The sequence below is a fragment of the Monopterus albus genome, unplaced genomic scaffold (assembly GCF_001952655.1).
Source record: "Monopterus albus unplaced genomic scaffold, M_albus_1.0 scaffold277.1, whole genome shotgun sequence".
Taxonomy (NCBI): domain Eukaryota; kingdom Metazoa; phylum Chordata; class Actinopteri; order Synbranchiformes; family Synbranchidae; genus Monopterus; species Monopterus albus.
Genome location: NW_018128157.1, coordinates 244,631 through 258,927, shown reverse-complemented (window position 1 = coordinate 258,927; position 14,297 = coordinate 244,631). Strand labels below are relative to the sequence as shown.

General features: G+C 43.9%; 1 protein-coding gene across 7 annotated transcripts in view; it reads right to left on the bottom strand.

Moving 5' to 3' along the window:
• Positions 1 to 12,498, bottom strand: part of ninl (ninein-like) — a 31,588-nt gene extending 19,090 nt beyond the window's left edge. For 3 of the 7 annotated variants that reach the window (XM_020622275.1, XM_020622282.1, XM_020622278.1), the window contains exons 1-11: positions 12,332 to 12,498; positions 10,147 to 10,358; positions 9,676 to 9,772; positions 8,345 to 8,547; positions 6,121 to 6,187; positions 5,687 to 5,766; positions 4,998 to 5,144; positions 3,640 to 3,816; positions 1,876 to 2,012; positions 622 to 762; positions 296 to 470 (exon numbers count right to left, since the gene is read on the bottom strand). In XM_020622275.1, coding sequence (XP_020477931.1) covers positions 296 to 470; positions 622 to 762; positions 1,876 to 2,012; positions 3,640 to 3,816; positions 4,998 to 5,144; positions 5,687 to 5,766; positions 6,121 to 6,187; positions 8,345 to 8,547; positions 9,676 to 9,772; positions 10,147 to 10,329 — 1,407 coding nt within the window. In that variant the 5' untranslated portion in view covers positions 10,330 to 10,358; positions 12,332 to 12,498. The other 4 variants (XM_020622276.1, XM_020622277.1, XM_020622279.1 and 1 more) reach the window with 4 other exon arrangements.
• Between the last annotated feature and the right edge of the window lie 1,799 nt (positions 12,499 to 14,297).

Here is a 14,297-nt window from a genome sequence, read left to right as displayed (position 1 = left end):
TTAGGTGCACAGTCACCATTAGAACTCATAAAACCTGAGTACTAGTCTAACAATAAAAAAATGCTACAAATTTATGATTCTCATTTCAAAAAGAAAAGCATTATAACAAGTATTCAAGACTAAAGGAAACTAAATTTGAACAGGTGACATGTCAAGAATAATATACCACTAACTCCTCATGAGCCACAGAAACCATTATGCTTCTGTTGTGACAGGCTGTGCTCCATATCTTAAATTTGTGAAATTGTCCTTTAAAGCCCCTGTGCCTGTACAAACAGGTGTGGTGTGTACAGACCTGTGTGGCGCTGCAGAGCTCCTCCTGCAGCTCAGCCTCCTGTGCTCTGAGCAGCTGCACCTCCTCCTGCAGCGTGCTGTGTTCCCACTCCACCTGCTGCAGTAGCGCCTCGCTCTCCTGCTCCGCCTGACTGCGCAGAGCCACCAGCCTATCACGGAAGTCCTGCTCCAGGTCCCTGCCAATCACAGAGCGGCTCGTCATGTAGTGACTTTCGTATCAGCACAAAAACTCCAGTTTCACTGTGTTGGAAGTGCAATGTAACCAACCAATACAAGCCTACAAACTGTACTGCTTCAGTCTCAGCAGCAGAAACCTGAAGTTCTGACCTGATCCTGCTCTGGTTGAGCATCTCCATGCTGGCGTGGCTGTCATCCACCTCTTGGACCAGCTGCAGGTTCCTCTGATCGGCCAGGTCCAGATCAGCCTTCACCTTGTTCCGCTCCCTGCAGGCCTGCTCCGCCGCCACCCTGAACGTGCAGGTACACGCACACGCACATGCACACAGAGGGTTACATGTAATTGTTCGTCACAGGGTCAGACATTCATGTGTCGATAACAAAAAGCCTGTGAATGTATAAGGAAGGAAGGAAAACTTAGTAGTAGCAGTAAATATATTATAACAATATCATTTAAAACCATTATCAACAGCATGAGTAGTTTCTGGCTCATGTTATGTCAAGTGTGAGCAGACCCTTCGTTACTTTATTTAGTGGGATCATAATCATAATAATCACTTTATTTGGCCAAGTATGTTACACACAAGGAGCCATCTGCGGCGCCAACTCAACCGATGGCTCTAACCATCGGGGGCAACGAGGGGGGGGGTTAGACACAGAGATTCAAACCTCCAACCCTCCGGTTGGGAGACGACTGTTCTACCCACTGAACTACAGTCGCCCCGGATGTTTTTGGCTTCATACTGTACGTTTTGAGGATAGTTTTTCTTCTAAAGCCATTTTCTATCTGATATAAAAAGGAAGATTAAAGTAAATACTTTATACTTAATTATTTCTAAAGACCACATTCTATTTAAAGGTAAATGAACATGTAGTAGCTGTAGACCAACATTTCTTATATTCATAAATCAGAGCCAAGCAGGTTTTCACATACAAGGAATGCGTCTTGGTTGATGTGGTGCAGAACTGGCTAGAATATACAGTAGGAAAAGATATGTCCTGCAGAAGTATCATGAAAATAAACACAAATACAAACTAATGTAGAATTTTACAAATGTCATCAGTTTCAAATCAACGTAGGAATTAATGCTTACAACACTTTTACACTTTAAGGAATGGAAAACTGCATTTTTTACAACATTTGCTGACTTATGACACTCCCTCTGCTCTGTGCTTTGTTTCTAAAACTGTCCTTTATCACACCTGTCTCCACCTTCCTGGCTGAGTTGGATCTGCTTATATGCAGTATGTAATACTCAGTAAATAGTTGAGAATAACTTCACTTTAGAATATCTTCTGTTGTTTTAGTGGATAAAGTGTGAATCAGCTCAGGTTTTGGAAGAATTAACATGTTTTCCTAGTGTGTGCAGGCACAGAGCAGCGAGCTGAGCTCTGGAAACTTACTGCAGGTGCTGGATCTCGTTCTTGTAGGAGATGAGCGCCACCTGGTGGATGCCGTTCCCACTGGCCAGCAGCTCATTGTCCAGAGCCAGAGTCAGGTCTGCCAGACTGAGATGCTCCTCCAGAGAAAAGTCCAGAGTCTGCAGAGAAAACATCGACAAACTGAGAATTGATCACCTCACCTGCAGCAAGATAAGCTCATTATTTGATTATAGCTTATATCGAAGAATTAACTGTGTACAGATTTGTCAGACGTTTGAGATATTTAAAGACCAATGACATAAAGAATGGAAGGTGGTAAAAACAAATGTCTCAGGGCAACAACTAATATTTTATTAAACTGAATAAAGATGTTTTCCCCCTTACCATACAGTATAGGCTGTTTTATGCTTTATGCAGCAGATGGCACAGTAGGTTCAGCTGCATGCTAACGTGTTAACATACACCAACCTAACATGATTTAAAAAAGCATTCTAACAGGTCACATAACTAGATTAATTTAGTAAAGGTCATATACATGTTAGCATGTGCAGTATCTGAAGTATGTTGACAGAGTAATGGGTCAAATGTGAACATGCTACATGTACTGTAGCTGACATGCTGCCATTAAGCTCAACTCACAGCTGATTAACTTCAGACTGAGTTGTTTTGGAGAAGCTGCAGGCCATTATTCTCATTTAACTGCAGGAAGACAGATTCCTCTTCAGCGATACTATAATTGTGTATGCATTTATTTATAAACTCCAATCCTGGCTTGGTTTTTCATCATACACCACAGCAGCACAAAGTCCTCTACATTACAGCAGAGCCCGAGTGACGCGTTCGCCTCCCCCTAACTGAACCAGAATCTTCTCAGACCCACAAACACATCAGCACTTGAGGACAACACATACTTCCTCTAACAGCTCAGTCCTAACAGGAGACGATTCTGCTTTGCTCAAGTGAATCCACATGTTGATTCTCTAATAGAAAGAAGAAACCTGACGCTCTGCTCAGAGGCTCCAGAATCAGAGGAATGAGGAGTAGCTCAGTTTGACGGAAGCCTTGAACCTCACAGCAGAAAACCACAGAGCTGACGAGGTGGTTTGGCTGAAAACCCAATGAGAGATAAAGACAGAGTAACTCACTCAGGCAGCGGAGAGCATGAGGAGCTGCACTTTGTTAGTGAAGGGAAAAAAGAAGTAGCAAGCTAAAGCTTTAGCCTGTAACAGTTGTAAATAACTCGAGTTAGAACTAAAACTCTGATCTGGGCCTCAGTTCTCTCATCGGCATCTTAAAGTGTCAACATGTACACACTGGCTGCGACACTGCAGCCACTGCTCACATGCTTACTTGTCCAGCAGGCAGCAGATCAGAGACTGATCATGCCTGGCTGAAATCAGAATTTCTTAGTTGTGAATTTGCTTTTGCACAACATAAAAACAGACGAGTGCAACACCAGAGGGAGTTTCAGTATTGTTGAGCTCAGAGAAAACAGCAACAGTGACATCGTAGACAAGTTCTACCACCACTGTTGTGCTGATCCAAACTGCTGCTGCCCAGAGGTTCATATGCTCAACTGCAATCTGTGCATGTACAGTGTTCATTTCTGAGGACGTGCACAACCAGCACTTGGGATATGCAAGGTAACCATGATGATGCAAGTGTGTACCTGAGGATGCTCTGAGTCTCCTGCAATGGGCAGGAAACTCAGCAGGAGGCAAAATTTCAAATTATACAATGTAAAATAACTTATAAGTGAGGAGCCTGGTCCTGGTCTAGACTGACCTGCAGGATGTCTCGGCTGTTTACGATGCCCTCCTCGGTCCACAGGGCGATGACCCGCTCGGGGCTGGTGCATCCTGAGCCGTCATCCAGCCGACTGAGGACTCTCTGACCCACTGTGGCTGTCAGCAGGGAGGGTGAGGCGGAGAGAGCTGAGGGCTCCTCTAACACCGCATGAGGCTGCATGGACCACAAGAACCCAGAGTCAGAAGTTAGTCCACCTTGAGACACGAGAGGCTGAGGTGTGTGTATGTGAATATAGTGAGTGAGTCAGACTCCAAGAACAACTGTGTTATGTTCAACACACACTACAGAGATTGGCAGGGTCTTAATAAACGCCTATTGTTGTCATACTGGAACATTAAATCTGGATTAGCCTACTTCACTCTGAGCCATACAAGCCTGCAGACCCACAGAGTCACGAACATGGAGGGTGGAACACTGAAGAAAAACACAAACTGCTACAAGACGTCTCCACTTTAAACTCGGCTGTTCAGTTACATGCTGTAAGTGACTGGACAGGCTCTAGCCACACAGAGCTCACACCAGACCTTTGTCTTCTTACACACTGTGGGGCCCAGAGCATAGTGCAGAGACAACTTGTAGTGTATCTTATTAGCACCTTTGTTTATATGGTTTTATATAACAAGCAAAGTAGAAAAAAGAAACACTGATGTGTGTGGAGTCTGAAACCAGGTTGTAGTCAAGCCTTCAATGCAAACCTGTTCAACATAAACACGCTTCATAACATCTGATCCACCAGAAATGTTTCTGCCCGATTCACCAGTAGGTAGCAGTTTGCTCCACAGACTGCTACCTGTCTGAATATACCTGCTCACCTGCAGCACCTGCCTGACCCTGATTGCACCGATGACTGCCAGCTGGAACAGAACCTCCTGATTGGACATCTCTCTGTATGTGGTCAGGTGACACTGCCTTCAGGAGCTCCTCAAAGGCTCAGCATCTCTGACGCTGTGTTTTCACAGTGGCCCGAAAGCCAAACTTATAGTATTCACAAGTGAATCAGGGTCAACTATTTGCATGTCTACTTAAGACACAACATAATCTTGAGCTCAGCCTGTTATCCAGTTTTTCACAATTCCCCTTTTGTAGTTAAATTCCATTTTTTATATCTATATATAATTCACAGCACATAATTTCGTCTCACCATAATCATCAGGATAAACGTATCAGGTCGACTCAAACAAACTGCTCAATACTCATTCTATCGATTTCATTCATTGTTCTGTTTTATTGTTTACCTGCCACTGAACTGCATTCAGCATTCACTTAATTGTCTTTGTCATATTAATAAATTAGCATAAACTCAGTTCTGCTCTCGACATAAGTGTGTGTCTGACCCTGCGTGGCGTCCTCTGCAGGCCAGCAGGTCGTACAGGGGTGGAGCATGACACGGGGGCAGACCCACACAGAACCTTCTGGAACTCCTTGATACCGACTCTGCTGTCCAGGTGGGCATCCAACCTTCTGAGCAGCAAGTCCAGCTCCTGTAAGTCAGAGGTCAAAGGTCAGAACAACAAGAAAATACATACAGTTATGATGCAGTCGGACAAAAATCCGCCCAGTAAAGTCTACTTGTGTGGCGTGGCCCAAAGCAGAAGGAGACAGGAAATGACATGGGGAAGACTGCAAACATCACGTGCAGTAGCTAGCATGGTTAGCATCTACCGGCAGCAATTCATAGAGTTGTAAATTAGTGTTTTATCACATATTTCACTGCCATTAACTCTGTCATTCATGTCACGCTCACGACAGCCAAGCAGCATCTCTTCTCTGCTGCTGGGATTATTTCACCTGCAGTTAGAAAACTAGAACATAAAAGAAAAACCACTGCTTCCTGAGGGAGGAACTGACCAGAAAAGCTTCTTACATCACAGTTACAATTAGAACTACTCGAGGTCTTTCAAAGTGCATTTCAACCCATCACAGACTTGACTGATGACGGTGAACACGTCTGTACGTAGGAAGAAGTCTACGAGGGTGGAGGTCTGGATTCAGCCACACTAACTTCATGATCATGCAGTCTTACCTGTGTATTGAGCTGCTGCAGGCCCAGGTGATCACACACTGTGGTCAGGACAGCCCGCTCCACCTCCTCCTGCTGAGGACCTTACATATACACACACACACATTTAAAGGCCTTTGAAATTAAAAAGTTTAAGTTCAAACAAGCCAAGTCATAGGCGATCCATAAAAAACACACTTCAGTCACCTCAAGATTCACAGACTGTGGTAGCTTTTAAACAGTAGTCTGACATTATAGCTCACTCACCTTAACCTTATTTATCTTGCTATTGTAAAGACCACCCCATTTTAATTTATTATCATTATTTATTTTTTAGAATGTGAGGCTCATCTGTTTTCAACAAGTAGCTCCAAAGGCTGAGAATGGCCGTCACTTTGTACAGTGTCAGGATCAATAAAACCTTCAGACTCATTATAAAACTTTAAAGTAGGAAGTACCTTTAATTTGAAAGTCTGGCTGGAGGTTTTCCTTTTGGCTTCCTGCCTCCTCATCAGACTTCAGGCTCTGCAAAGAAAACATGGAGGCCAGTGACAGACTGAGTTGCTCTGTGTTAACCAGCCCGTTAAACTAGTCTGTGCCAACACAGAGTTATGAAAGTGAGTGGCCAGAGGATGCTGGAGAAAATATGTAAGTGTGTGTGTGTGTAGTAATGCCAACAGACTCAGCTGATCAGAAGGAATTTCTGAGCGTTGACTGTTTATGCTACACTGAACATTCTCATGTGTGCCTATGCTTGTGTGTATAGACACTGGCTGTAACGCTAACAAGCTTAGCATGTGGACCCCTCTGTCAGGACATTGATGGGAACCCCTGCTCTGTCTCCGCTCTACTGCACGCTTGTGAAGATGTTGAAATGGCAATGATCTCAGTGGGACTTTAAGGTCATGTGACATCAGCTCCTTTTGTGTGAAGGATCATCAGCATAATCACCTTTATTGGCCAAGTATGTTACACACAAGGAAGTTGTTTCCGGTACAGAACCGAGGCAGCCATCTGCGGCGCCACCTCAACTGACAGCTTAGTGTCTTGTCCAAGGACACTTTGACACCGTGATTCGAACCTCCAACCCTCTGGTTAGGAGATGACCCCTCTACACACTTAACCACAGTCACCCCCAGTGAACTGACCATGATTACCATCATCATCATCATCATGAAGAAGAGGTGGAGTCTGACACAGCAGCTACATGTGGAGTAAACTCTACAGAGAGGCTGCAGTAAAGTGGCTTGTGCTCAGGCTGTGCTGTAAAGAACATAAAACCTGTGTGGTCCAGACCAGTTTCGACTCCAAGAGCAGCTAAGAAGCTTCTTCTGCACAAAAACAAAAGTGAAAACTGTCCCAGAAGAAACAGAGCAATGCATCTCTGCTCAGCAGCCAAACCAGCACAAAGCGCCAGACAGCAGCCACATTCCTCACAGTCCCACTTCCTGAAAAACCTCCACTGCCTCCAAAACCACAAACCCTCCCCCAGGCGACTCCTGCCTCCTCCCCCCTCCTCCCCCCTCAGGTATTCACGGCCTCGGCTGCAGAATCACAGCACGTCTGGATATGTGAGACGAACCGCGCCCAGCTGGCACAAAAAAATACAAAATGACCTTCATTCAGTCTGTGGCCAGCCAGCTGGAGCCTTCTGCTTTCTTCACCATTATCATGTAGGATCAGCTGAGCAGCAAAGGTCAAAGGTCACAACATCACATCAAACGGCAGAGAGAACAAGTGCTGTTCCTGAAGTTTCTGTTTCCAGATTTCAGGCTTTAAATGAGGAGGTGACATGGGCAGACAGAAGATGAGAAGATCATGAACCTCCTCCGTTCATGTTTGTATTAATCAAGTCTCTCTCAGGTGGAGACACATCCCCACAGTCAGTCCACTTTTCCACACAAAGTAGAATTTACAGCTGTCATGTCTGGTAGTTTGACAGCAGCTACATTAAACACAGGATGGAGAACAGTGTTGATGTTGGCATGAACACACAACTGCTCTGTCTGTCTTTTCACTACAAGGCTGCATCAAGATGTACGTAATTATTCTGTGGATCCACCTCAACCTGCTACATGACTAGTTCTCAACCATAAGGACTTTAAAGCAGACTGACAAAGAGCGTCAGGCCTCTGTTTTCTCTCTATTTCTTAGAAATGTGTCATGTTTCTCCCCTTAGTTTGGTCTGTGGAATGGCTCTAAATACTACACTACCCATGAGTCTCAGCGACTAACACTGTCAATATAAACTCAATCCTGCATCACAGCTGCTGAACTTATCCAAAAATGATTCAAGTTTCTGCATTTATCCCACAGGTTCTACAAAGACCAACCTCTAGCTTCACCACAACAACAAACTGGTATATATTTGTATCGACTCAGGAACGTCTCTATAAACTAGTTCCTTGGGGGAAGAAGCAAAGGAGGAGAAATTTAAAAAAAAGATGATGATGACAGTATATTTGTGCTGTTTGTGAGTCTTGTTGACTTTGGTGTCTTGTGCTGTTCTATGTGTGTTTTCTTGTTGAGTTTTATGTGTTTTAAAAGCCTGGCCAGGGACAGACATTGCAAACTAGCTTTGGCTGTAAATGCTGTGGTCGCTGGTTCTTGCTCCTCACCTTTCCCTGCACTAGTAAATAAGTGTGATTAGAGCAGTGTCTTGAGATAAGCCAAGTGTCTCACCTCGACACTCTCCAGAGACGTCGACCGCCTCAGTTTGGCCCTGCGGACGCCGGCCGGCGATGAGTCTGTGGCCTCAGTTCTGGATGGCGGCAAGTCCTCCGAGTCACAGCTCAGTGCAGCATCAGGTTCACTGTCAGGACGTGAGCGTCGGCCATAGCGCTTCGTTCCCTTCACAAACTTTGGCTTCACCTCCTCTGGAACAACTGGACAGATGGAGAACAGCTGAAGTTACTACCAGGCAGATGTAGGTCACCGACGCTGCCAAAGGCTATCACTCAGCAGCAGAACCAGGACTCTGAACGTGGGAAAATCCTGCCGGGAACATGAGTGGCACGAACTAAAACTAAAATCCAGCTCTTTTTAGACTGAGTTCCGTCATCCCACTTCTTCCACTTCATGTGCATTAAATAATCAACAGAGACGTGCGCAGGAACAGTAAACGAAGCACCCAACACTCGAACATTACTGTTGTGAAATGGATAAAAAAATTTTACTTTGTTTCCTGAAATTATTTGAGCCTCAGTACACTTTACAGTTCTGCTTGTGTGATGTTGATTTCTGTTAATCAGTGCTTAGTTTTGAATCCACAGTCACAGATTCACAGTCTAAAGACTATTCCAGTTTTTTCCCACTGAATGTTTGTGGGGGGGGTTTTCCTGACTGAGGGTCTAAAGACAGATAGTATCATATGCTGTACAGATCGTAAAGCCTCCTGAGGTTTCTAATCAGCAGCTGCCTCACAAAGTCAAAAATTAATGAATGAATCAGAATCAGCTTTATTGGCCAGGTGTGACGGACACACGAGGAATCGGACTCAGGTACATCGGCTCTCAATGTGAATGAATGAAAGAAGATTTTAAATCTCTGACAGAACAAATGTCAAGTTTTCCTTGAACTTATTTTGGATCAAAACAGGAGCAGAAAGACTCAGAGTAACTGAAGACTAACTGATCATTCACACAGGAAGCTTCTCTCAGAGCGCTTTTCAGGCTTCACTTCAAAACATACCGAGCATCAAACAGAGACTCAGAAGCTATAAGTTATCTGGTCACAGTCGCTTGAAGTCCATTTCGTAGAGTCCTTACATCTTTAACCTGGCTGTCTCCAAGGGCTGAACCCACAACCACAGCAGCTGAGTATGAGCTTTAACAGTCCGACACCTGCAGCTTCGCTCTTGGCTAAGAGGGCTTTAGACACAGTTAGACCATGACTTAAGGCAGGACCAGCAGTGGGCCTCCACAATGTCGACACACAGCTACTGTATGTCAGCAGAGCAGGGGGCCTGTGGACTATACTCTGCTTTTCCCTTGGAAGGAAACCCCATGTCTTACCTGGCTCCAGGTAACTGCTGTTGTCCTCTGATGTGCTGAAGTCCAGAGAGCGAGACAGGACGGTCACGAAGCCTTCTTTAAACTCTTCAAAGTTCACCTGACCATCAGAGACGCACAGACAATTCAGCTCATTTACAGTGAACTAAACCTGCATGCACAGATTTTTTGGTCTCTTTGTGGCAGCAGTACAAGCTGTAAACACAACATATTTTAAAACTTATTTCCACCTCCAGCAGAGTCAGATCAACATGACCCTCCATGTGCAGTGTGTCCCCCCCCCGATGAGCCTCAGCCCAGCGCTCCCTCTCTGTTCACTCTGGGTTTGGTCTCCACCACCTCCTGAGGGAAACCTCTGGCTCTGGAACTGCTAAACACTGCACTGTGTTCCCCAGCTGCTCTCTGACTCTAAGGGTTTGTTCTACCTGTAGCGTATGTCAGTGTGTAGTCAGGTTGTGCAGCGGTGAGTTGTACCCTGCCGTAGGTCCGATCTCCAAGCAGCGTGTCAAGCAGCAGTGGCAGATGAGCTTCCAGCTGCAGTTTCTGACAAAGCACTGTCAGCTCCTCTTGGTCCAGGAAGCCAGTGGCCGTCGTGTCGCAGCTGTCGAACTCGGCCTTTAGCTGGGCGACGTAGTGGCTGTGCTCCACCTCCTCCATCCCAACGCATCATGCTGCAACACCAACAGCTGGAGAAGAAGAACACCAGACATCATGAAGAGGAGTCACCAAAGAGTAGATGATAGAGTACATAAGAGTAGGCAGATATTAATAATAAGATATTTTTTGTTATAAGGGACATGGAGAACACGTTAGCTGATGCAGCTATTAAGTACCTGCTCAAGTTGTACAGGAGGTAGGTGAAACATTAATATCTATCAGTTTCACAGAAAGACACAAATTCTAAATGTGGACTCTCTGAGCTGCCATACATTGTAGATCTGCTTACTAATCAGTACGTCTTCATTTAACTGACATTTATTCTGCATTTTGGATTAGCTGCTGTTTTACCTGTTGTTTTCAGCTCCACTGGAATTTTCAGCTAATTTTCTAGAAAATATGAGGCAGGTTTCAATGAGACTACAGGACCTGTATAAAAAGCTTTTTCTCTGGTGGATTTGATGTATGAACACCAAAACCACACTGAATCCATCGGACTGCACGGACATGCTAGGAATGTGTGAGTGTGTCAGTGGCAGACAGGAAGTAGAAACATGCAGCGCAGTACTGAATAAAGACCAGAGACAGTCTGTCTCTAACAGAAGTCCAGTCACTAGAGGAGCATTTTTGTTCAACGTGTACTGATAGTGAAACATGTCAGGATCAGTCAGAGGCCGGAGACATCCCCTCCCCTCACCTGTGCTTGTCTCACCCTCAGCTTCCTCTCTCACCGGTCACCACAGCTGGACGCTGGTTTTATGTACTATACACCTGGCTTTCAAAGAAGCATTTTCCATGTCTGACCAAAAAGCCAATTAGCCAATTAGACTCAGGGGTATTTCCTGTTGTCAGACCACATACAGCTGCACCACAGTCCCTCCAAACAAAACAGCAGACTGGCGAGTTCAAACAAGCAGTCAAATAACAGGAAATTGATCTATTTTCAATCCAAAATTGCAGAAATTCACTGGTTACAACTTCAGTTTTGGTTCCAAATGTGAATATCTGCTGGTTTTCTACAATCACACACTTAATACATTCGGGCTTGTGTGCTGCTGTTCAGAGGGAGAGGACGTCACCTTGAAATCTGGGACATGTTTCACTATTTTCTGAAACTTCTATACCAAATATTTCACTATTTTAGGAAATAATCACTGCAGCCCAAGCACAGTAAAACTATGTCATTATAACAGTAACAAATAAGCACAATGATTATATAAAACAGAAAATAGCTGATCAAACACAAAGTAAACAAGAATGTGACCATCTATTCAGCACCAACCTTCAAACTGGATATTTTCTCAGTGTTAACACTTTGTTTTCAGTAATGCTAACATGTTGTGTGTCCTTGTTGCCCTTTGTGCCTTTTGTGGTCATTTCCCTTCCCTTTCTAGTCATTTTATGATTGTGGTCTGATTGTGTGTCTTTGTATAGACTTCAGTTTCTATCTGTAGTCATTTCTGATGTGTTTTCTATTGTAGTCCTGTGGCTGACTTTCAAACCACAAACTGAGTTTATATTGAGACAAAGGCTCCAGCTCATGGGCCCCTAACCCTCTGATGCACATCTGTGCCTGTACTTCACCCTGCGGGTTTTACTGTAGTAATACTGTAGTACTATTGTAGTAGTACTGTAGTAGTACTCTCTTTCAACAGTTGCAGTTTAAGACAAAACAACTAAAACCAACAAGTTCATTTAATATTAGGCTGGTTAACTTTACAGTTAAAAGCTAAAGGCTAAGCTACGTTACACCGACATTAGCCGCAAACTTCCCGTGTCTGTCCCAGGGGGTCTCGCGGTCTGATGAAGCTTCACCATGGCAACGGAGCCGCGAGCCTTTGTCCACTCCCCGCCACACAAACACACAAACTGACCACAACACACAGTTAGTTAACGCTAGTTTGAGACCCACGCCACCGTAGAACTGCTTAGTTACTAACGGACCCTCCGGTCTGTCCGGCAACCAAAAGAAGTTAACGTAAACTTTTGGCTGTATTTTTACCGCGGGAAACGTTCACCTCCTCCTCCCGTCCCCGGTAAAACTTCACGTTTCCTCCATGAACGTGTTTCCGGAGCTCCAGACAGTCTGCCGTTAAACTACCGACACGAACAACCGAAAGTAACGGGACAGCAGCTGGCACCGACCGATACCGACAGCCGCCGGGGCCACTGGAGGTACTTCCGGTCACACGTGTCAAAATAAAAGCTGCTCAGGACGTCTGTGGAGTGAAGTCAGATTTTGTCAGTGAAATAATTATCAAGCACATTCGCATAAAATACAAATAAAAATCCATCATTATATGGGCCGACAGTAAAATAAACACAAATGCCAAAAATATTACTCCTGTGCTCAGTCATAGTCTTGTCTATAGACAATTTAAACGTCTTGGACGTCCTCTGAAACACGTTTAGAACAAATTTGTTAATTACTTCGGAAATGTCCTAGTTAAACACCTTTTTAGTCTATAATTATCACCAAATAACATAACCCTTTAATGAATTTAAAAGCTGTAAATCTGCTTCTTCCAATAAATGACAGTAGCGGTACAGAACCATAAAACACCGGTTTCTCTTTATTTTGAGTCTGGTAGAATTTGCCAGCAACAGACTCGAGTCAAAATGATTAATTCGTTATGAATTACAAATACGACACAGTTGACCTTAAGTTTTTATTCTGAATACATTTTCCAGCCTCACACGGTGTCTCCTCTGCAGCTTGGCAGTAGTGTGAATAAGTGCAGGTGTTGAGGTGAGCCGCTGGAGGGCGCTGTCACTTCGACAGACGGCTGCTGCTCACTATAAACACTACTGGATAGAGGGATCAATGTAGTATTTTATTTGGGAATAGTCCTACAACCCAGTTTTGTCAGCGTGTTCACCAACATTAGTGACAAAAATATCTGTAATTTTACTAGAAAATAATAGGTTCGATTTAGTCTTTAGGTGGAAAGTAGCTGACTTCAGTATGTTTTAGATGCATTTGTAGGTTTTCTCTCGTTTCTTAGGTCCTACATCCACTCCAAACCATAAATACTTTGGTCTACATGCAGTTTACAACTATTACTAGGCTATTCATTTTTATTGTTACAGTAAATCCTATTCCCTGTTTTACTGCATAATGCTGAATTATAACTACACACTTACTGTACATTTGTCACCCTACATATTCTGTAGCATTCGTATTCCTCACTGTATAACTGACAACATATTACAGTGACTCGATAAAGTAAATTATTGTTGCAGGTGGTAAAGGTGGACCCGACGCCGACTATGATATACACACATTTTTCTCATGTCTAAATGTGTGTAGTGTATTTAGGGTGGAACTTGTGCAAAACACGAACATACAATACCAACCTTTAACTACATCATGCAGATCAGATGTCTGTGAAACCATGCGCATCCCTCTGAAGCCTCACCTGCCAAATAATAAAAGGTGAGCAGGAAGGCTTAAAATCTGCTACTAAAAGCTGATCGCAGACACCTTTAAATAGAAAGGCATCAGTATTTTCACTTTGATCAGATAGAAGTTCACGGAAATGTTGAACATCACTCCATCTCTGTTATTGGATGAGGGGGCCCCTGGGCCAGAGCCTCTGGATGAGTGACAGTTAATATGTCTCATCTGAAAACCAGAGCTCTTTATAAAATTCAAACCCAACCCTTGGTGTCCAGTTTGTCATTTGTTCATCTGTATGAATGAAGCTTTTAAACTTTACCCCTGATGCTTCATTTAACTTGAACTCAGGGAGAACAGGAAGTTTAAAATGACACCTTTATTTTCAAACAATAAATACATTTTTTTTTTAAAAACATCTTGATTTGTTTGATCATCAACTCAACAGCTGAACTACAGAAGAAATGCAATGTGTTCATTCAGAAAACGCTCCCGTCATAATTTCTCACGTCAAACAGCTTCTGCACGTTTCTTTCCAAACTTAGAAAGGCTTGATCACACACACTTAGGC